The 24,663-nt window shown below is 50.8% G+C and overlaps 1 protein-coding gene across 1 annotated transcript in view; it reads left to right on the top strand.

The window, feature by feature from the left end:
• The first annotated feature begins 9,243 nt into the window (after window positions 1-9,243).
• INTS1 (integrator complex subunit 1) overlaps window positions 9,244-24,663 on the top strand; it is a 293,595-nt gene continuing 278,175 nt past the window's right edge. Inside the window, exons 1-2 of the mRNA XM_075319760.1 lie at window positions 9,244-9,366; window positions 9,730-9,800. Coding sequence (XP_075175875.1) covers window positions 9,730-9,800 — 71 coding nt within the window. The 5' untranslated portion in view covers window positions 9,244-9,366. The remainder of the gene's footprint in view (window positions 9,367-9,729; window positions 9,801-24,663) is intronic.

Raw genomic sequence — 24,663 nt, 5'->3', positions numbered from 1 at the left:
TGCTCCGTGTCACACACAGCGAGATCGCTGATGAGGTCACTGGTGCATCACAAAAACCGTGACTCAGCAGCGATCTCGCTATGTGAGAAGTACCCCTTAGGGACAGGAACACCTCAGGGGGTAATTACCTACAGACAATACAATGTACACACAAGCAATACAAATAATGGACAATGAACCAAGTGTAAAATACGACCCTACACAGTAAACCACATTCCACCATCACACCCCCACTCCAAAAAACATATGGACAACCGTGTAGGCCATAGGAGATATGTGCCCTATCCAAGAAAAGCAAGGATAGAACTCGACGTGAAAAAAAATATAGGTCTTATAGCGGAGCCAGGGGCGGACATATCATTGGTGCAGCCAGGGCCCAAGAATTAAGGGGCCACTTCCACCTCTAAAGCAGATGGGATTGGGCAATATGATGCGCTATTGGACTACAAAGAGCCCCATTTGCTATTCTTGCACCGGGCCCCTTTTCAGTCTATGTTCTCCAGTGAGCGGAACAGTCCCTTGATTGACAGCTCTTCACACCGAACCCCCATACAGACTCAGCCGGATTTCCCCACTCCCCATGTGCGCTGGGTTGAGCTGAGTGTGCACTTTCTGCAGCCAGAAGTCTCCAGCAGACGCTCATCTCCCATCAAAACAGATGATCATAAGAAAGCCGTCTCTCTAGCGCCACCTATTGGACGAAACTAGTTCATATGTCAAAGACCATTTAAAGGGAACTTGTCGTGTCAAAAAACAGTGTTTTTAAGGAATAGGCTATGTGCATATGCTGAGTTTTTTGGTGCAGAAAGTTTTTGCACCTTGTCGCAAAAAAAAAAGCATAAAAATAAAATGCATTTTTGGTGCTTTTTTGTGCCATGCGGTTTTTATGTGTGAAATCAATGGCAAGAAGGGCTTAAAAAAAACAAAAAAAATGCACTCTGATAACACCTGATTTCCGCAGACTCACAGAATGGAGAAGATGGAGAAATGTTGTTCTCCATCGTCTCCTCTCCTGCAAGAGAATCGGACCGCACTACGCTGATACTCGGAGCAAAGATTGATCCTAGTGTCAGTACCATAATTGATCCGATTCTTTTACATGGGAGAATCTACTGTCGTGTGACCCCGGCCTAAGGCCATGTGCACACTAGAAAATAACTATTTCTTAAGAAAAAAAAATGGACCCTCTTAAAGGATCCCGCACCCGCGGTAAAAAAACGCAACGAAATTCGCATGTGGTTTTACCGCGGATTTTGTGCGGATTTACCTCAGATTTTACACAAGTTGGTCCCCGCGGATTTTTACCATTATCTATGGCAAAAACCGCAGGCACCTGCGGAAAAGAAGTGACAGGCGGAAAATCCAAAAGACCAAAAGTTTGGACACACCTTCTCATTCAAAGAGTTTTCTTTATTTTTATGACTCTAAAAATTGTAGATTCACATTGAAGGCATCAAAACTATGAATTAACACATGTGGAATGAAATACTTAACAAAAAAGTGTGAAACAACTGAAAATATGGCTTATATTCTAGGTTCTTCAGAGTAGCCACCTTTTGCTTTGATTACTGCTTTGCACACTCTTGGCATTCTCTTGATGAGCTTCAGGAGGTAGTCACCGGAAATGGTTTTCACTTCACAGGTGTGCCCTGTGAGGTTGAATAAGTGGGATTTCTTGCCTTATAAATGGGGTTGGGACCATCAGTTGTGTTGTGCAGAAGTCTGGTGGATACACAGCTGATAGTCCTACTGAATAGACTGTCAGAATTTGTATTATGGCAAGAAAATAGCAGCTAAGTAAAGAAAAACGAGTAGCCATCATTACTTTAAGAAATGAAGGTTAGTCAGTCCGAAAAATTGGGAAAACTTTGAAAGTGTCCCCAAGTGCAGTGGCAAAAACCATGAAACGCTACAAAGAAACTGGCACACATGAGGACCAGCCCAGGAAAGGAAGACCAAGAGTCACCTCTGCTGCAGAGGATAAGTTTACCCTTGTCACCAGCCTCAGAAATCGCAGGTTAACAGCAGCTCAGATTAGAGACCAGGTCAATGCCACACAGAGTTCTAGCAGCAGACACATCTCTAGAACAACTGTTAAGAGGAGACTTTGTGCAGCAGCCTTCATGGTAAAATAGCTGCTAGGAAACCACTGCTAAGGACAGGCAACAAGCAGAAGAGACTTGTTTGGGCTAAAGAACACAAGGAATGGACATTAGACCAGTGGAAATCTGTGCTTTGGTCTGATGAGTCCAAATTTGAGATCTTTGGATCCAACCACTGTGTCTTTGTGCGACGCAGAAAAGGTGAACGGATGCACTCTACATGGCTGGTTCCCACCGTGAAGCATGGAGGAGGAGGTGTGATGGTGTGGGGATGCTTTGCTGGTGACACTGTTGGGGATTTATTCAAAATTGAAGGCATACAGAACCAGCATGGCTACCACAGCATCTTGCAGCGGCATGCTATTGTATCCGGTTTGCGTTTAGTTGGCCATCATTTATTTTTCAACAGGACAATGACCCCAAACACACCTCCAGGCTGTGTAAGGGCTATTTGACTAAGAAGGAGAGTGATGGGGTGCTACGCCAGGTGACCTGGCCTCCACAGTCACCAGACCTGAACCCAATCGAGATGGTTTGGGGTGAGCTGGACCGCAGAGTGAAGGCAAAAGGGCCAACAAGTGCTAAGCATCTCTGGGAACTCCTTCAAGACTGTTGGAAAACCATTTCCGGTGACTACCTCTTGAAGCTCATCAAGAGAATGCCAAGAGTGTGCAGAGCAGTAATCAAAGCAAAAGGTGGCTACTTTGAAGAACCTAGAATATAAGACATATTTTCAGTTGTTTCACACTTTTTTGTTAAATATTTCATTTCACAAGTTTTAATTCATAGTTTTGATGCCTTCAATGTGAATCTACAATTTTCAGAGTCATGAAAATAAAGAAAACTCTTTGAATGAGGTGTGTCCAAACCTTTGGTCTGTACTGTATATATATTACCAAACATTCAAATTGGTAGAAAAATGGAACACAAAGCATCCAGAACTAATAAGCCCGTCAAAAAGTGTAAGAGGATAAATGATTAATTAATTAGTATATGTAAAAAATTCCCAGAACTCTCCAAATATTAAATGCAATACCGTAAAAACTGTGTACAACAGCGGTCAGATTATTTTTGGTGATACAGGTGAAACCAGAAGTTTCCCTCTGCTCTCTATAAAGACACAACTGCAGGTTTTTCCCTCCGCTCTCTATAAAGACACATCTGCAGGTTTTTCCCTCCGCTCTCTATAAAGGCACATCTACAGGTTTTTCCCTCCTCTCTCTATAAAGACACATCTGCAGGTTTTCCCCTCCTCTCTCTATAAAGACACATCTGCAGGTTTTCCCCTCCTCTCTCTATAAAGACACATCTGCAGGCTTTTCCCTCCGCTCTCTATAAAGGCACATCTGCAGGCTTTTCCCTCCGCTCTCTATAAAGACACATCTGCAGGTTTTCCTCTCCTCTCTCTATAAAGACACATCTGCAGGTTTTTCCCTCCGCTCTCTATACAGACACATCTGCAGGTTTTCCCCTCTGCTCTCTATAAAGACACATCTGCAGGTTTTTCCCTCCACTCTCTATAGAGACACATCTGCAGGTTTTTCCCTCCTCTCTCTATAAAGACACATCTGCAGGTTTTCCCCTACGCTCTCTATAAAGACACATCTGCAGGTTTTCCCTTCCTCTCTCTATAAAGACACATCTGCAGGCTTTTCCCTCCGCTCTCTATAAAGGCACATCTGCAGGTTTTTCCCTCCTCTCTCTATAAAGACACATCTGCAGGTTTTCCCCTACGCTCTCTATAAAGACACATCTGCAGGTTTTCCCCTCTGCTCTCTATAGAGACACATCTGCAGGTTTTTCTCACTATCTGACATGAAATCAGAATAAACCTTTCCCGTTTTAGGTAAATTAGGAACCGAAATTATTTATATTTGCCAAATGCCAGAATAATGAGAGAGAGAAAATGTTTTAAGGCATTTTTATTACTTTCTGCAAAGTCAAAAGTTTCCCTCCATGTCATTAGCATTTGGTACCATTGCCCTTCCTCTGTATGACTTGGGTGAAACATTTTGGATCTCCTTCCACAAGCTTTTCACAATAGTTGGTGGAATTTGGGCCCATTCCTCCTGACAGAACTGGTGTAACTGAGCCATGTTTGTAGGTCTCTTTGCTCGCACTGGCCTTTTTACCTTAGTCCATACATTTTCAATAGGATTTAGATCAGGGCTTTGTGATGGCCACTCCAAAACATTGACTTTGTTATCCTTAAGCCACTTTGTAACCAGTGTGGCAGTATATTTCGGGTCATTGTCCATTTGTAAGACCCATTTCTGCCCAAGCTTTAAGTTCCTGGCTGATGTCTTGAGATATTTCGTCAGTATTGCCACATAATCTTCTTTCCTCATGATGCCATCTGTTTTGTGAAGTGCACCAGTCCCTTCTGCAGCAAAATAAACCCCACAATATGATGCTGCCCCCGTGTTTCACAGTTGGGATGGTGTTCTTAGGCTTCAAAGCTTCTCCTTTTTGTCTCCAAACCTAAGAATGGTCATTATGGCCAAACAGTTCAATTTTAGTTTACACAGACCACAGGAGACATCTCCAGAAGTTAAGGTCTTTGTTCCTGTGTGTATTTGCAAACATTAATCTGGCTTTTTTATGTTTCTTTTGGAGTTATGACTTCTTCCTGGCAGAGTGGCCTTTCAGCCCAAGTTAATACTATACTCGTTTCACTGTGGATAATGACACAATCTTACCAGCTTCCGCCAGCATCTTCACTTTTTTTCTTTTGTTCTTGGGTTGATATGCACATGTCTGACTAAAGCATGTTCATCTCTGGTACACAGAACCCGTCTCCTTCCTGAGCAGTATGATGGCTGAACATTCCCATCGTATTTGTGCTTGGGTATAATTGTTTGTACAGATGAACGAGGCACCTTCAGGTATCTGGAAATTGCACCCTAGGATGAACAAGACTTGTGCACGTCCACAATTCTCTTCCTGAGATCTTGGCTGATTTCTTTTACCTTTCCCATCATGATTCACAAAGAAGCAGTGTGTTTCAGGTGTGCATTATAATACATCCACAGGTGTGCTCTAATTACCTCAGATGTTGCCAATAAACCAATCAGAAGGTTCCAAAGACATGACATCATCATATGGGCTGTCCCATGTTGTTTACAGGCATAATACTCTTAGTGTATGGAAACTTTTGACTTTGCAGAAAGTAATAAAAATGCCTTAAAACATTCTCTCTCTCATTATTCTGGCATTTGGCAAATATAAATTATTTTGGTTCCTAATTGACCAAAAACAGGAAAGGTTTATTCTGATTTCATGTCAGATAGTGAGAAATACCTGCAGATGTGTCTTTATAGAGAGTGGAAGGAAAAACCTGCAGATGTGTCTTTATAGAGAGCAGAGGGGAAAAACCCGCAGATGTGTCTTTATAGAGAGCAGAGGGAAAAACCTGCAGATGTATCTTTATAGAAAGCAGAGGGAAAAACCTGCAGATGTATCTTTATAGAGCGCAGAGGGAAAAAACCTGCAGATGTGTCTTTATAGAGAGCGGAGGGAAAAACCTGCAGATGTGTCTTTATAGAGAGCAGAGGGGAAAAACCCGCAGATGTGTCTTTATAGAGAGCAGAGGGAAAAACCTGCAGATGTATCTTTATAGAAAGCAGAGGGAAAAACCTGCAGATGTATCTTTATAGAGCGCAGAGGGAAAAAACCTGCAGATGTGTCTTTATAGAGAGCGGAGGGAAAAACCTGCAGATGTGTCTTTTTAGACTAAATAGTATATGTAAGCTTCTGGTTTCAAGTGTATATATAAAGCGCTATAGAATTATTGGCGCTAGAAGTGAATAAATATCAGTAAATGGTGTAAAAACATAACGTGAGTGATTATTTTTCAGTATTAAACCCATGAAAATAATGTAATGCTGAGGCGTGTTCATACACAGCGTAAATGCTACATTTTTTCCAGTTATTTTTTGCACGTTTTCTCCAGGTGTCCGCACAACACAACACAATGCAATAACACTTCTGATTATTGTGCATTTGCGCCATTTCTTTTATGCATTTTCCGCCTTGCTCGATGTGTTTTTGGTGCAAATGTGAATCTGCTTTTATATTATTGAAAAGCTTTTTTTGTTTTAAAATGCAAATTCATGTTTGTACTTGCATTTTTTTTTTGCATAGAAATTGTGCTTTGGCTGTCCAAGCAAAGTGGATGGGATTTCATGAAAACTGCGCACACTGTACGTGTAAAGACACTGCGGATCTGTGCGTCACATGTCGTATAGTGAAGATTACGTCAAGATGAGAAAGTTCTGGCTGCTGCAACTATGGAGGAGCAAAACATAAATCCCCAGGTCCCAACTAGGGATGAGCAGGAAGCACAGAGAACGTCACTCCAGTCCTGGGATATCAAAAGCCGCCGGGGACGCCGGAAGGTAAGAGATTCACCGCCTCCCGCCCGGCCGCCGGGGACCACTGAGCTGGACTCTGGACCGGAGCTCCGGGAATCAATCCACTCAGCTCTAGTCCCAACCATCGTGGATACAGAGGAGAGTCCCAGATTTGGGTCTACGCCCTGCAGTCTCCGGCATCTACTGAATGTCCCTCACTGCCTCCGCCCCTCTGACAACTCCTCCTGCCAGGGTAGAAAGAAATGGCAAATGGGTGTGTCTAAGGGCATGTTCAAAATGTGTCCCTCATTCTGTTCTTCTAAAGTTGGAGGTATGATGGAACAATTGAAATTCCCTGCCATTTAAAAAACTACAACTCCGAGCATGCCCTGCCATCCGAAAACTACAACTCCCAGCATGCCCTGCCATTTAAAAAACTACAACTCCAAGCATGCCCTGCCAACCGAAACACTACAACTCCCAGCATGCCCTGCCAACTGAAAAACTACAACTCCCAGCATGCCCTGCCAACTGAAAAACTACAACTCCCAGCATGCCCTGCCAACTGAAAAACTACAACTCCCAGTATGCCCCGCCAACTGAAAAACTACAACTCCCAGTATGCCCCGCCAACTGAAAAACTACAACTCCCAGCATGCCCCGCCAACTGCTGAACTATAACTTCCAGCATGCCCCGCCAAATGCTGACCTACAACTCCCAGCATGCCCTGCCAACTGCTTAACTACAACTTCCAGCATGCCCCGGCAGCTGCCAAACTACAACTCCCAGCATGCCCTGCCATCTGAAAAACTACAACTCCCAGCATGCCATGCCAACTGAAAAACTACAACTCCCAGCATGCCATGCCAACTGAAAAACTACAACTCCCAGCATGCCCTGCCAACTGGAAAACTACAACTCCCAGCATGCCCTGCCAACTGGAAAACTACAACTCCCAGCATGCCCTGCCATCTTAAAAACTACAACTCCCAGCATGCCCTGCCATCTGAAAAACTACAACTTCCAGCATGCCCTGCCATCTGAAAAACTACAACTTCCAGCATGCCCTGCCATCTGAAAAACTACAATTCCAAGCATGCCCTGCCATCTGAAAAACTACAATTCCAAGCATGCCCTGCCATCTGAAAAACTACAACTGCCAGCATGCCCTGCCAACTGCTTAACTACAACTCCCAGCATGCCCTGCCAACTGAAAAATTACAACTTCCAGCATGCCCTGCCAACTGAAAAACTACAACTCCCAGCATGCCCCGACAGCTACCAAACTACAACTCCCAGAATGGTCAGCCAATTGCAGAACTACAATTCCCAGCATGCCCTGCCAACTGAAAAACTACAACTCCCAGCATGCCATGCCATCTGAAAAACTACAACTCCCAGCATGCCATGCCAACTGAAAAACTACAACTCCCAGCATGCCATGCCAACTGAAAAACTACAACTCCCAGCATGCCCTGCCATCTTAAAAACTACAACTCCCAGCATGCCCTGCCATCTGAAAAACTACAACTCCCAGCATGCCCTGCCTTCTGAAAAACTACAACTCCCAGCATGCCCTGCCATCTAAAAAACTACAACTCCCAGCATGCCCTGCCATCTAAAAAACTACAACTCCCAGCATGCCCTGCCATCTGAAAAACTACAACTCCCAGCATGCCCTGCCATCTGAAAAACTACAACTCCCAGCATGCCCTGCCATCTGAAAAACTACAACTGCCAGCATGCCCTGCCATCTGAAAAACTACAATTCCAAGCATGCCCCGCCATCTGAAAAACTACAATTCCAAGCATGCCCTGCCATCTGAAAAACTACAATTCCAAGCATGCCCTGCCATCTGAAAAACTACAATTCCAAGCATGCCCTGCCATCTGAAAAACTACAACTGCCAGCATGCCCTGCCATCTGAAAAACTACAACTGCCAGCATGCCCTGCCATCTGAAAAACTACAATTCCAAGCATGCCCTGCCATCTGAAAAACTACAACTGCCAGCATGCCCTGCCAACTGCTTAACTACAACTCCCAGCATGCCCTGCCAACTGAAAAATTACAACTTCCAGCATGCCCTGCCAACTGAAAAATTACAACTTCCAGCATGCCCCGACAGCTGCCAAACTACAACTCCCAGAATGGTCAGCCAATTGCAGAACTACAATTCCCAGCATGCCCTGCCATCTTAAAAACTACAATTCCAAGCATGCCCTGCCATCTGAAAAACTACAATTCCAAGCATGCCCTGCCATCTGAAAAACTACAATTCCAAGCATGCCCTGCCATCTGAAAAACTACAACTGCCAGCATGCCCTGCCAACTGAAAAACTACAACTGCCAGCATGCCCTGCCAACTGAAAAATTACAACTTCCAGCATGCCCTGCCAACTGAAAAATTACAACTTCCAGCATGCCCCGACAGCTGCCAAACTACAACTCCCAGAATGGTCAGCCAATTGCAGAACTACAATTCCCAGCATGCCCTGCCAACTGAAAAACTACAACTCCAAGCATGCTATGCCAGCTGCCAAATTACAACTCCTAGAATGCCCTGTCAGCTGCAGAACTATAACTCCCAGAGTGCCCTGCTAGCTGTGGCACTACAACTCCCTGCATGTCCTACCAACTGCCTGTTGGGTTTCACTCTTCGGAGTCTCTGCAGTACAAGGTCTTTTATGGAGAGTCAGGCTCCGCCCCCATCTCACAGACAACCAATGACGAGCGGTTCCCTACTCCAGGGGGCATTCTGTGCGTCTTCATGACGTCATCAGCACGCAGCACCCGGAAGTAGACTGTTTTTGAGCTGAGAGTCGCCGGGCGCCGCGGCCACAGGCGCAGATAATGGGGCAGTGATTCCCGGGAGCAGAGCGAGGGCTGCGGTTTCTTGTACCGCATTGTGGTGTGTACAGCGCTTATATTGCCTCGTGCTATCCATTATACGTTGTTTTGACATGGCGCGAGTCTCATGCGTGCACCTTTTGTTTGTATTGGCTCAGTATGTGTGAGGGCTGTTCTCCCCAGCACTGTATGGCCCCTTTTCTGCACTGACACATAGTGCAGTGCCTGGCTCTTTTCTCGGCCCCATAGCCTTTGCTCATTGGCTGATCACACATTATCACCTCTACAGTGTTTATATACTATCCTCTACATGTCCCCTCTGAATTGAACAGCGCTGCGGAATATGTTGGCGCTATCTAAATAAAAATTATTATTTTTCTCATCCATTTATATTCATTGTTCTTTTATATTTTTCCCCATACAGATGAATCGCCCCAAGGCCACCGCGGTGCGCCGCCCGAGCGCTGCCGGAAAATCCTCAGGTATGGCACTGTTGTACAGAACTTGGCAGAGTTGAGCCTTAATGTCTCCAGCCTCCCCCATCCCACTAGGGGACGGAGAGGCACTGTCTTGGCTGTTTTCAGAAATCTTTTTAAAGGGAACCTGTCAGGTGCAATATAGACCCAGGACCACGAGCAGTTCTGGGTGTACATTGCTACACTCTGCAACATCGCTAGCAGTATCGCTGTAACGTCACCGGTTTTGTGACGTAATAGCGCCCTCCCCAGCGACATTGCAGTGTGTGACACGCATCAGCGACCTGGCCCTCGCTGTGAGGCCGCTGATCGCTACAAATCTTTCAGGACCATTTTTTTGGTCCTTTGTTTCCCGCTGCGCAGCAAGCATCGGTGTGTTTGACACCGTTACAACAACATCGTTAGCGACTTAGAATCCATCCCGTAGGCGTGCTATAGCGTTCCCTTTCCCGCCCTCTTACCTCCCATTGGTGGTCGCTGCTGCGTTCTGGTTGGGCGGCTTTCACTGGAAAAAAGGCAACTTTAGCGCTTCCGTCCTTTGTTTCAAAGCTACCTTGTTCCTGAGCGTGCTGGTTTGGGGATCATTAGAGAGTTCTCCAGTCTGCAATACTATAAAGCCTATACGGTAAGTGTCACAAACCACCGGGGGGGGTCACTCAGAAATCCCCCCGCGCTGGCTACCAGTACGTCACAATCGGGGGGTAACAAGTGGGGGTCACCCCTCCTTTATACCTCCCGACCGACAGACAGAGCACGTGACGCGCTCTCTAGCGCCCCTCTTATAGTCAGGCCAATTATGGAATTGCCCGACCATAAGCAAGGAGGCCGCTATACTACTTATGCCGATTATCGAAGGGTCCCCGGTGAGAGTAAGGTATATATTCCCCCGACCTCCGCGGGCGGAATATATAAAATCTCCCCGAATCTCACTGGCCTCCCCACAATAATCCTTGGCACAATTCGCTGCCACCAACCGATTTACGGTAACTATTAGCCGAACACACAGACGTGGGATTCAAGATCGAGATAACAGAACAGCCCAAGATTAATTATATAATTTAATCAGCCTAAAGCACACTAGAAACTACAATATATACAATAGGGAATCTACAGAATATACATATGTCAGAGTACAGTTACAATCAAAGCATGGGTTACAAACAGGCATACACAGTTCCAGCAGTTACCTTGTTGCGTCTGGCCACAGGGGGGCGCTGTACCCAGGTTTCTAGGATCCTTCCCACAGATGTTTCCTACACGTGCCCCCAGCGAAAAGAACACTGGAAAATGGCCGAAGTAGGGTTATCAACCTGGGCAGATCCAGGTCCCCTCCTACCTTCGTGACCTCAGAGGGAGCACTGCTCCACCCCTGGCTGGAGTTATGGACAAAATCCACAACATGGAATATGGCCATAACTTGGCCTGGGAGCGTCGTAGGCGGACGCCAATGCTCTCATTGTGACAGTTATGAATTTAGCTACAGAATGAGAGGTTTCATGACTTGTCTACTAGTTCCACATTGGCTGATATCACGCCTGGGGCATTTCCCAATGTCCTGCTCCCATAAAAAGGGTGTGCCGGCATCGTCCGCATGCGGAGACACCATTTTTATGGTTGCCATATTTATCGGAAATATGGCTTGCGAGATATGAACCATTTTTTACTGGAGTCGTTCTGTCTGCTAGTTCCATAGCCTTGCTAATGAGATACAACTCTTGTTACAGGGTGACGGCAGGGAGTCATCCTGTGTCCATTGTTCCCACACCACCTCATCTCCATATCACAGGAAATGGCCATGGGATTTGTTGCTAAACCAGTTGTGTGAAGGAAAGGGGGGGTGACACCAGGAGAGGGCTTCCTGACATACTTGAATATCATGATTTATCGTCATATCTCCGGATTTACCTCACACCTCCCCCCTTTTGAGGGCGCTAGGGGGCAGCACACTCCGGTGTTCCCCCGTGCGCCCGTCCGCGACCTCTCCTTGTCGGGACAGCCCGTCTGCGTTACCGTGGTCACGGCCCCTTTTGTGGCGAATGGTGAAGTTGTATTGCTGGAGCGCAAGGCTCCATCGCAACAATCGCCCATTCGTCCCAGAGACGGTGTGCAACCAGCTGAGGGGATTGTGGTCCGTCTCCACGATGAAGTGGCGCCCGTATAGATAGGGTTGCAGACGCTGCAGGGCCCACACTATGGCCAGGCACTCCTTCTCCATCGTGGAATAGGCAACTTCCCTTGGTAACAGCTTCCTGCTCAGGTACAAGACTGGGTGCTCTTGGCTCGCAGAGTCCACCTGGCTGAGCACCGCACCGAGGCCGAAGTCACTGGCGTCGGTCTGTACTACAAACGGCCGCGTGAAGTCGGCTGCCTGTAGCACGGGCGGGCTGGACAGGGCGTCCTTTAGGGCCCGGAAGGCTGTCTCGCAGTCCATTGTCCAATCGACTGCAGAGGGCAGCTTCTTCTTGGTGAGGTCCGTCAAGGGCTTTGCCAGGCTACTATAGCAGGGAACAAACCTCCTATAGTACCCAGCGGTCCCCAAGAAGGACATCACCTGCTTCTTGGTCCTGGGGGTGGGCCAGGATGCGATGGCTTCCACTTTCTCAGGCTCGGGCTTCAGTGTTCTCCCACCTACCCGGTGACCGAGGTACTGGACCTCGCTCATGGCCAGCTGACACTTTCCCGGCTTGATGGTCAAACCTGCCCGGTGGATCCGCCTGAGCACCTGTGCTAGATGCTCTAGGTGGTCCTCCCAGGTGGGACTGAAGACGGCAATGTCATCCAGGTACGCGGCCGCGTACCCTTCAAGTCCCTTGAGCAGGGTGTTGACCATCCGCTGGAAAGTGGCAGGGGCATTCCTCATCCCGAATGGCATCACCGTGGACTCGTACAGTCCAAATGGGGTAATAAAGGCAGAGCGTTCCCTGGCCTTGCGAGTCAGGGGGATCTGCCAATATCCCCGGCTCAGATCCATGATGGTCAGGTACTGAGCCCCGGCCAACTGATCGAGCAGGTCATCGATGCGTGGCATTGGGTACGCATCGGCGACCGTGACCGCATTGAGCCCCCTGTAGTCCACGCAGAACCGAGTGGTTCGGTCCTTCTTAGGGACGAGGACTACAGGCGAGGCCCAAGCGCTGTTGGATGCCTGGATCACCCCCAGCTTCAGCATCTCGTCAATCTCCTGGCGCATGTGTTGCTGCACCTCCAGGGAGACCCGATATGCTGAACGCCGGATCGGGGGATGATCCCCAGTGTCCACGTGATGGACAGCCAAGTCAGTCCTTCCGGGCTGGTTGGTAAACAACCCCCGGAAGGGGAGGAGGGTGGCCCACAGCTGGGACCGTTGGTCTTCCAAGAGCTGGTGGCCAACCTCCACATCCTCAATGGATCCGCCTGCCCTAACCTGGGCTAGCATATCCAAGAGGGTTTCCGCTTCTCCCTCCTCGGGCAGGTTGCACACGGGGAGCGCACATGCCTCCCGCTCATGATGTGCCTTCATCATGTTCACATGGAAGGGCTTCCGCCTTCCACGGGCAGGGTCCAGGGTGACCAGGTACGTTACAGGGTTGAGCTGCTGGTACACGAGGTATGGGCCTTCCCAGGCTGCCTGAAGCTTGTCCTGTGGTACGGGGACCAGTACCCACACCTTTTGACCCACTTGGTAGGGTCCTCTCACAAGCGTTCTGGTCGTACCAACGCTTCTGATCGGCCTGGGCTTGAGCCATATTGTCGTGTACCAGTTGCGTCAAGGCCTGCATTTTGTCCCGGAAGCGCATGACATACTCGATAACCGACACTCCAGGGGTGGCCAAATCCCCTTCCCAAGCCTCTTTCACCAGAGCCAGGGGGCCCCGCACACGTCGCCCGTACAGGAGCTCAAACGGTGAGAATCCTGTTGAGGCCTGTGGAACCTCCCGGTAAGCAAATAACAGGTGTGGGAGATACCGCTCCCAGTCACGCCCATGGGAGTCGACCAACATCTTAAGCATCTGCTTTAAGGTGCCATTGAACCGCTCGCACAGGCCATTAGTCTGTGGATGGTACGGGCTGGCCACCAGATGTCGCACCTGGACTTGCTTACAGAGGGCCTCCATCAGCTGGGACATGAATTGGGTCCCCCGGTCAGTGAGCATTTCCTGGGGAAAACCCACTCGGGAGAAAATCTCCAGCAATGCGGTGGCCACCTTGTCAGCCCGAATGGACGACAAGGCCACTGCTTCTGGGTACCGGGTGGCATAGTCCACTACCGTCAGTATGAAGCGTTTCCCGGAGCTGCTGGGGATGGCCAGCGGGCCGACCAGATCCACAGCCACCCTCCTGAAAGGCTCATCGATGATTGGCAGAGATACCAGTGGGGCTTTGGGGCGTGGCCCCGCCTTCCCCACTCTCTGACAGGTTTCACACGAACGGCAGTAGGCAGCCACATCGGCCCCCATTTTTGGCCAGTAGAAATGCTGGTTTAACCTGGCCTTGGTCTTAGCGATCCCTAGGTGTCCGGCCATCGGAATCTCATGTGCGATCTGCAACAACTCCGTCCGGAACGGATAGGGTACCACCAACTGTCGGTCCCTGGGCCACGCCTCCGGTGAACCCTGCTGGACCGTGGCCCGGTACAGCCGTCCTTGGTCCCAGACCACTCGCTCCGGGTCCGAGTCCGAGGGAGGCTGTGCCGCCTGCTCCTTAAGAGCTTTCAGGCTGTCGTCAGCTTCTAACGCTGCCTGAAACCCCTGACTAGATGTGGCCAGAATCGACGAGACTGTCACATCTTCAGTCAGTACCCCGGGACCTGTGTCCTGGCCTCCACCTGACTCGGCTGCCACTTGGTCAGAAGGGGAAGAGCTATCGGACCTCCGGGAGGCCCCTTGGCTTCCAGCACTCCCACTGCGGGTGACAGCGGCCACAGCCGCTGCGACCGTGGGTCGTGCCTGCTCCTCCTCCGTTCCTGACCAAGTCGCCGGTTCAGGCAGACCTACCTGGCTTCCTGACACCCCGGTTGTGGGGGAACCATGCACCGAGATCTTACCTGGGAGCACTTCCGCTCCTGGACCGGCCCCAATCTCACCTGCCTGTTCCCCTCCTGCAGCAACAGAACCCCGCTGTGAAATCTCTGGGGACCCCACATTTGCTGTGGTAGCCCCCACCCCACACACTGGTCCTCCCCCTGCAGCACCCTGCTCTCTGCTTATCCCTGCAGAGGGCAGCAGATCCCAGCTCACAGGCTGATTACTTGTAGAGGCATTGTCACACCTTTCTCTGACCCCCTCCCCTGTCACAGCTGCAGCTGAGTGTGTGTCTATGGTGTCTATGCAAGCAGAAATATCGGAGTTCACTCCCTCCTCCCTTACATCATTCATAGATAACACATTAACATTGTTAGGAGTCATGTCAGTACGGGCTGAAGGTTCAGCCCTTGGGGGGGGCCCAAACTGGGAGGTTATCTGCCCCAAATCTGTCCCAAGTAGCACGTTTGCAGGGATCCGATCAGTTACCCCCACCTCCCTCACCCCCCGCCCTGCGCCCCAGTCCACATAAATGTCAGCAACAGGCAGCGCCGGGTCAGTGCCTCCAATCCCGGAGACAGCGAGGGTTTTTCCAGGGATCAAGTCTTGGGGGGACACCATCTCAGGCCGCACCAGAGTCACCTCCGAGGCGCTGTCTCGCAGTCCTATGGTCACAGACCGGCCGACGGTGGACAGGTTGGAAGCTGTCCAGGGACCTACCACCACCCCCACCCACACAATACACCTTGGGCGGCCCTTGGGGACGGGGACGGAGCCGGGGCCTTGGGGACGCTGAGGGCACATGGCCTTGAAGTGTCCAGGTAGGTTGCACTGGTGGCACCGTCTTGGTTCCGCCACGGGCCTGGAGAGGGGGAGTTGAGGGGGACACCCCCTGCAGTCTAGGGGCAGGTGGGGCAGTCGCAGAATTCATCTTACCCCCCTCTCCCAGGTGCTGCTGGTGGCCGCTCTCCTGGCCTCAGGGGGCCCGGTTGTTGGTGTAAGTCATCGGCAAGGGCAGCTGTAAGCCGTGGGACCCCTTTGGCTTCTGGTCTCGGATGAACTGGCCGGAGATCCTCAGGGCAGTTCCACAAGAGTTGCTCCGTGATGACCAAGTCCAGGATCTCCGGTCCGGTGGAAAAGCTGCAGGCCTTGGGTCCCAGTGGTCGGCAGCTCGGGCAAGTGCCCGCCGGTGGTCAGCCCAGGAGTCCTTTGGTCCCTTCTGTAGGCTCCGGAACTTCTTGCGGTAGGACTCTGGAGTGAGGTTGTACTGTTGGATCAGGGCCCGCTTGATGGTGTCGTAGCCCTGATCTGCCTCAGCAGGCAAAGTCCCCAAGGATATCCAGGGCCTTACCCCTTAAACGGGGGGTCCAGGTATTTGGCCCACTGGTCCCTTGTCCAGATGGTGCTGCAAGCAAGTCCGTTCAAAAGCAGTCAAGAAAGAGTCCAAGTCTCCATCCTTCTCCAGCACTGGGAAGTCCTCAACACGGACCTTTGGAAGTTTGGTGTTCCTCGAAGGTCACATGTGGCTGATGAGGGCCGGAGCTGAGCTAGCTGCAGCTGGTAGTCACGGTCTGCCTGTCGCTCTCGCTCTTCACGCGCTGCCTGCCGCTCTCGCTCCGCAGCCTCACGCTCTGCGTGCCGCTCCGCAGCCTCAGCGTCACGCGCTGCCTGCCGCTCTGCCCTGCGCTCTGCCAGGAGTTCCTTGTAGCCCTTCTGGTCTCCAGCCTGGAGAAGGGCCATAGCCATTTTGAAGAAGGCTATCCGAGCCTCCCAGGCTCGGTGGAATGGCACGTGGTGATCTGCGGCCCGCTGCGGAGCCTGGTGCTTCCACTGTCCATTGCAGAGCGGAGGGCTGGCCATCTGGCTCGTTGAGGGACCCCTTGGGTGAGCTGCTCCTCATCTTGTCCATAATTGCTAGGTTGTGCAATGTCCTCTGCAGAGCTGTTTTTTCTGGCGTCGAGCTCCTGGAGGACTCGTGGGCAACCTCCTCATTACTGTCCACAGCACCGTCCTCCCTCTCTTCGGCTCCTGCCTTAGCATTGGCCAGTTGCATAGCTCTGCTCCTGGTGCCATCAGCCATTCTTGCAGACTTTTGGTCACTGACACAGAACTGACACCTGATGCCTCCACACACCTTACAGTATCTGCACTCTGACACTCTAGTGTTGAGCTAGTCTGAAGACCCCAGCAGCCACGGCTGCTGCAGGCAGTCTTTAGTGTCTGGGAGTATGGGTCTCACACTCACACACACTATTTATCTCGATCCCACCGCTTGCCACCAATATGTCACAAAACCACCGGGGGGGTCCACTCAGAAATCCCCCCGCGCTGGCTACCAGTACGTCACAATCGGGGGGTAACAAGTGGGGGTCACCCCCTCCTTTATACCTCCCGACCGACAGACAGAGCACGTGACGCGCTCTCTAGCGCCCCTCTTATAGTCAGGCCAATTATGGAATTGCCCGACCATAAGCAAGGGAGGGCCGCTATACTACTTATTGCCGATTATCGAAGGGTCCCCGGTGAGAGTAAGGTATATATTCCCCCGACCTCCGCGGGCGGAATATATAAAAATCTCCCCGAATCTCACTGGGCCTCCCCACAATAATCCTTGGCACAATTCGCTGCCACCAACCGATTTACGGTAACTATTAGCCGAACACACAGACGTGGGATTCAAGATCGAGATAACAGAAACAGCCCAAGATTAATTATATAATTTAATCAGCCTAAAGCACACTAGAAAACTACAATATATACAATAGGGAATCTACAGAATATACATATGTCAGAGTAACAGTTTACAGATAAAGCATGGTTTACAAACAGGCATTACACAGTTCCAGCAGTTACCTTGTTGCGTCTGGCCACAGGGGGGCGCTGTACCCAGGTTTCTAGGATCCTTCCCACAGATGTTTCCTACACGTGCCCCCCAGCGAAAAGAAACACTGGAAAATGGCCGAAGTAGGGTTATCAACCTGGGCAGATCCAGGTCCCCTCCTACCTTCGTGACCTCAGAGGGAGCACTGCTCCACCCCTGGCTGGAGTTATGGACAAAATCCACAACATGGAAATATGGCCATAACTTGGCCTGGGAGCGTCGTAGGCGGACGCCAATGCTCTCATTGTGACAGTTATGAATTTAGCTACAGAATGAGAGGTTTTCATGACTTGTCTACTAGTTCCACATTGGCTGATATCACGGCCTGGGGCATTTCCCAATGTCCTGCTCCCATAAAAAAGGGTGTGCCGGCATCGTCCGCATGCGGAGACACCATTTTTATGGTTGCCATATTTATCGGAAATATGGCTTGCGAGATATGAACCATTTTTTTACTGGAGTCGTTTCTGTCTGCTAGTTCCATAGCCTTGCTAATGAGATACAACTCTTGTTACAGGGTGACGGCAGGGAGTCATCCTGTGTCCATTGTTCCCACACCCACCTCATCTCCATATCACAGGAAATGGCCATGGGATTTGTTGCTAAACCAGTTGTGTGAAGGAAAGGGGGGGTGACACCAGGAGAGGGCTTCCTGACATACTTGAATATCATGATTTTATCGTCATATCTCCGGATTTTACCTCACAGTAAGCATCATTGGATTGAAGCTGTATTGATGCTGCATAGATAAACCAGTGAGGAGTCGCCGCACAGAGAACTCTACAAAGATCTGCTAAGCAAACAGAAGCTCAGGAACAAAGGATATACAAGAGCGACTTTTTGCCAAGCTTTCCAAGCTCAGGGTCACCAATAAGAACGCACTAGCGATCACCAATCAGAGCTGAGGGGGGCGTGTAAAAAGGACACCTAGGTGGCTTCAGCGCCAAACACCACGCCCCTAACATAGGTGTGAGTCGTCAAATAGCTGCTGTGTGGACACGTCCCCCAACGACCAGCGAGGTCGTTCTGCAGGTCCATATCGCTGCTGCCGTCGTTGGCCAGATCTGCCTGTTTGACAGCTCACCAGCCACTGTTTTAGAGACTTTTTCAGCGATTCCCCGGCCAGGTTGGGATCGCTGGTGGGATCGCTAGAAAGGTCTCAGTGTGAAAAGGGGCCTTAACTGTCCCTGTATACACTAGCATAGGTAAAGAGATCTTTAGAAAAAGTATTTCTAAAGATCCATTATGATATGCTAATGAGTGCAGGGACTAGTCATGAGGACGTTTACTTCGCCTAGCTAGTCAGCCCCTTAGCATGTTAGTACTATGGATGTGCAGGCTCAGAGGATGGTTGCGCTCACCTCTCCGCTGCCATCGCGTCTGAATCCTGATTTTCGGCTCAGTGTGCATGATCCTGGACTTTGGTCATGCACACTACATGTGTTTGAAGCTGGGGACTCTTACACCCGACCTTGATAGTGTGCATGACCGCCAGGTGTACGAGTCCTTGCTTCAAACTCATGTAGTACGTATGACCAAAGTCCGGGGTCATGCACACTGAGCTGAAACCGGGGACCTCGGACGCAATGGCAGCAGAGAGGTGAGCACGACCATCATCTGACATTGCGCATTCAATAGCATGTTAGCACGCCCACAGTAGCGTGCCAAATATGCTATGGGGGCCAACTAGTCAGGGGAAGTAACGCCCTCACGACTAGTCTCTGCACTCATTAGGATATGAAAAAAGCTCTTTAGAAAATACTTTTTCTAAAGATCTCTTTATCTATACTAGTGTATTACAGGGACAATTGGGCAGGGATTATCAATATACACCCAGAACTGCTTGTGGTTTTTGGGTGCATATTGCACCTTGCAGGTTCCCTTTAGGCTAAGTTTCAACACTTCCGTTGTTTTGCATCAGTCACAATCCGTCGCCTTGAGGAATTACGGTATCCTGCAAAAATATTTTGCAGGAATCCTGTTTTTCCCCATAGACTTCTATTAGTGACGGATTGCGACTGATGATGCTGCGTTTCATCCGCTGTGTCGCGGGTCAGTCGTTTTTTTAACTGGACTGCCGGGCGGGAGCAACGCAGCCTGTAACGTTTTTTGAGCAGCGCGATCCGTAGGCTTTTTTCTGCGCATGCTCTCTCTGGCTCCCCTGCACCCGTAACCAGGATAAACATCGGGTAACCAAAGCAATGTGCTTTGGTTAGTTACCCAATATTTACAGTGGTTACGGGAGCAGGGAGCCAGCGCTAAGCGGTGTATGCTGGTAACCAAGATAAATATTGGGTAGCCAAGCAAAAAGTGCTTTGCTTTTAGTTACCCGATATTTCTTCAGCGCTCTATTGGGAGACCCAGACGATTGGGGTATAGCTACTGCCCTCTGGAGGCCACACAAAGCACTACATTAAAAGTGCAAGGCCCCTCCCCCCTCTGGCTATACCCCCCCCGTGGTATCACGGGTTCTCCAGTTTTAGCTTTGTGTGCGAAGGAGGTCAGACATCCCATGCATAGCTCCACAGATTTTAGTCAGCAGTAGCTGCTGACTGTTTCGGATGGAAGAAAAGAGGACACATATAGTGTCCCCAGCATGCTCCCTTCTCACCCCTGGATGGTGTTGTAAGGTTGAGGTACCTATTGCTGGTACAGGGCTGGAGCCTGACATGCTGTTTTTCCTTCCACATCCCCTGGTAGGGCTCTGTGGAAGTGGGATCCTGCCGGCCTCTCAGCTCTGACGCCGGGCTCCATCCCACAGACCCATTAGAAACCTGATGGAGACGGAGCAGGAGTACGATCAGGGACAGGCCCTGCATCATACAGGTACTCTGTGTCCCCCGGCAGGCCACAGACCACACTCCGGGCTGGCTGGGTGTTGTAGTGCGCCGGGGGACCGCAACGTGGAGTTGGTGTCCCTACAGATTACTGGGGGACTTTTTTTTGTGTATGGGAACGCAGCGCCGACCCCCTCTGGACCGGGCGGCGCTGCTGTGACTTGTGGTGCGCCGGGGATCCGCCGTCCGCGCTTTTACGGCGGCGGCGGTTTATAAATTGAGTCCCCGGCTTTTTTGGGCCTAGGACGCCGGCAGCTCCGATTCGTTCCCGCCCCCCACCCTGTCATTCAGGGTAGGGGAGAGACGCTGTTCGCTAGCAGCGACGAGGGCTGGAGCCTGATTTACATGCTCCAGCCCTCTCACTTGGCACAGAGGGAAGCAGGCTTCCCCGCTCTTGGCCAGGAAACGCCCAGGGCCCGCCCCCCTTCCTCTCTCGAGACGCCGGCAGCCATTACATGCATGCCTGGCTGGAGGAAGGACGCAAGGCTCTGGGAGACCTGGACTAGGGGCTATCTGGCGACCACACACCCCGCTTTTTAAGCGGGGCGGTAAGCGATTTTTCTGTGCTGGTCCCCTCTAGTGCCTCACTGTGTATCAGTGTACTGGGTACAGATATATAGATATTGTATTTTCTTGCACTGTGAGGTGCGCTTCTGGCTGCATATCCCAGATCGCTCTGTGGAAGCAGCAACATGTCATCCTCAAAAACGCAAGGCTTGCCAAGGCTAGGGCTGTGTATACTGCGTGTGCTGCATGTGGGGCTAATCTACCAGCAGGCTCCGATGACCCCCATTGTGTGCAATGCTCCGACCCGGTGCTGCTTCGCCAGCCGGAGTCAGGAGAGGTAGCGACCCAGGCTGAGACGCTTGTAAGTTCTGCCCCGGTGACAGGGACAGACTTTGCAGTTTTTGCAGATAATATGTCTGTGTCTATGGCAAAAAATCCTTGAAACCTTGCAATCTATGCATGGGGCTCAGTCTCTGGGCACGGCGAGGCCTCTGTCCTCAGGTCCCCCTTACTTGGAATGTAATCCAGCCCACAGGGGGGTCCCCGGCTTCAACAGGCCGAGGATTATGACTCAGATGATGGCCCCAGCCACCCTAAGCGAGCTCGCTGGGAAAGACCCTCGACGTCTTCACACTGCTCAGGGGTCTCAGCGCAATCAGTCTCCCTGTGATGTGTCTGATGAGAGTGAATCAGGAATCCACTCCTGGAACCCCCTCTCAACCTGGATACCCCTGATGGGGATGCCATGGTAAACGACCTTATCTCAGCCATCAATAGGCTGTTGGATATTTCTCCCCCAGCCCCTTCAGCAGAAGAGGCGGCGGCGGAGCAGGAGAAGTTTCGTTTCCTTTATCCCAAGCGTAAATTGAGTGCTTTGTTAGATCACTCTGACTTCCAGAGAATCAATCCAGAAGCACGACGCTCACCCAGAAAGGCGTTTCTCTAAACGATCTAAAGATACGCGTTTCCCCTTTCCCCCCTGAGGTGGTCAAGCGCTGGACACAGTGTCCAAAGGTAGACCCCCCGATTTCCAAACTTGCAGCTAGATCCATAGTTGCAGTGGAGGATGGCGCTTCACTTAAAGAATGCCAATGACAGGACAGATGGACCTTTGGTTAAAATCTGTCTATGAAGCTATCGGCGCGTCGTTTTGCTCCGGCATTCGCAGCCGTATGGGCACTCCAGGCTATTTCAGCTGGCTTAGCAAAAGTGGATGCTATCATGCATCCAGCAGTGCCGCAAGTGGCGCACCTTACCACGCAGATGTCGGCGTTTGCGTCTTACGCTATCAATGCGGTCCTAGAATCTACCAGTCGCACCTCAATGGCGTCCCGCCAATTCGGTAGTTTTGCGCAGAGCCTTGTGGTTAAAGGACTGGAAAGCAGATGCTGGTTCCAAAAAAATGTTTAACCAGTTTGCCTTTGTCTAGAGAGAGACTGTTTTGGCGAGCCATTGGCTGACATCATTAAGCAGTCCCAAGGGTAAAGACTCCTCTTTACCACAAACCCAGAACATCCAAACCTCAGCAGAAAAAGTGGCAGCAGAGGTTTCAGTCCTTTCGAGGTTCGGGCAAGACACCATTTACCTCGTCCAAAGGGACTCAGAGGACGCAAAGAAACCTCAGATTCGTGGCGGACTCACACACGCCCCAAGAAAGCAAATGGAGGTTACCGCTTCCAAAGCGGCTACCTCATGACTTCCAGCCCCCCCCTCCGCATCGCCGGTCGGGGGCAGGGCTCTCCCGCTTTTCCGGCATTTGGATGTCACAGGTCAAAGACCGGTGGGTGACGGGACATTTTTGTCTCGCGGGTACAGAATCGAGTTTCAGTTCTCGTCCTCCAGCTCGGTTCTTCAGAACCTCCCCCACATCCAGACCGAGCAGATGCTCTGCTGCAGGCGGTGGATTCCCCTAAAAGCGGAAGGAGTGGTTGATCCCAGTCCCTCCTCAGGAAACAAGGGCAAGGGTTTTTACTCCAATCTCTTTGTGGTTCCAAAAAAGGACGGCTCGTTTCCGTCCTGTTTCTGGACCTAAAACGGCTCAACAAACATGTGCACGCCAGGAGGTTCCGGATGGAAACCCTCCGCTCTGTCATTGCCCTCAATGTCCCAGAGGAGACTTCCTTGCCTCAATAGACATCAAAGATGCTTATCTCCACGTGCCAATTGCTACAGAACATCAACGTTTTCTACGTTTTGTGATAGGAGACGACCATTTTCAGTTCGTAGCTCTTCCATTTGGTCTGGCGACAGCCCCACGGGGTCTTCACCAAGGTCATGGCGGCGGTGGTAGCAGTCTTGCACTCTCAGGGACACTCGGTGATCCCTTACCTAGACGACTTATTGGTCAAAAGCTCCCTCTCAGGAGGCATGTCAGCACAGCCTGAATGCTACGCTGGAGGACTCTACAGTCTTTCGGATGGATCATCAAACTTCCAAAGTCGATCCTATCACCGACTCAGTCACTAACGTATCTTGGCATGGAGTTTTCATACTCTAGCAGCGATAGTGAAGCTGCCGCTGAACAAGCAGCGGTCACTACAGACAGGGGTGCAATCTCTCCTGCAGGGCCAGTTGCATCCCTTGCGGCGTCTCATGGCATTTCCTAGGGAAGATGGTGGGCAGCCATGGAAGCAGTTTCCCTTTGCGCAGTTTCATCTGCGCCCACTTCAATGGGGACATTCTCCGCCAATGGGACGGGAAGTCAACGTCCCTGGACAGGGAAAGTCTCGCTTTCCCAGACGACCAAAGGACTCTCTACAATGGTGGCTCCTTCCCACCTCATTATCTCAGGGAAGATCCTTCCTGCCCCCATCCTGGGCAGTAGTTACGACAGATGCGAGTCTGTCGGGGTGGGGAGCAGTGTTTCTCCACCACAGGGCTCAGGGGGACGTGGGGACTCCGCAGGAGTCCACCCTTCAGATCAATGTTCTGGAAATCAGAGCAGTGTAATCTTGCCCTACTTAGCCTTCCAGCAGTGGCTGGAAGGAAAAGCAGATCCGAATCCAATCGGACAACTCCACAGCGGTGGCATACATCAACCACCAAGGAGGGACGCGCAGTCGGCAAGCCTTCCAAGAAGGTCCGGCGCATTCTAATGTGGGTGGAGGACAGAGCATCCACCATATCCGCGGTTCACATCCCAGGCGTAGAAAACTGGGAAGCAGACTTCCTCAGGTCGCCAGGGCATGGACCGCAGGGGAATGGTCCCTTCACCCGGACGTGTTTTCAGGAAATCTGTCGCCGCTGGGGAGTGCCGGACGTCGACCTAATGGCATCCCGGCAACAAACAACAAGGTCCCCGGCATTCATTGGCGAGGTCGCGCGATCAAAGAGCTCTGGCGGCAGACGCCTTGGTTCAAGATTGGTCGCAGTTTTCAGCTCCCTTACGTGTTTCCGCCTCTGGCGCTCTTGCCCAGAGTGCTACGCAAGATCAGATCCGAGTGCAGCCGCATCATACTCGTCGCTCCAAACTGGCCGAGGAGGTCGTGGTATCCGGATCTGTGGCATCTCACGATCGGTCGACCGTGGTCACTGCCAGGACCGACCAGACTTACTGTCCCAAGGGCCGTTTTTCCATCAGAATTCTGCGGCCCTGAACCTGACTGTGTTGGCCATTGAGTCCTGGATCCTAGCATCTGCAGGATTATCTCAAGGAGT

Source organism: Anomaloglossus baeobatrachus, chromosome 7 (assembly GCF_048569485.1).
Source record: "Anomaloglossus baeobatrachus isolate aAnoBae1 chromosome 7, aAnoBae1.hap1, whole genome shotgun sequence".
In the NCBI taxonomy this organism is placed as follows: domain Eukaryota; kingdom Metazoa; phylum Chordata; class Amphibia; order Anura; family Aromobatidae; genus Anomaloglossus; species Anomaloglossus baeobatrachus.
Note: the sequence above shows the minus strand (reverse complement) of the source record. Positions and strands in the feature narration are given on the sequence as shown.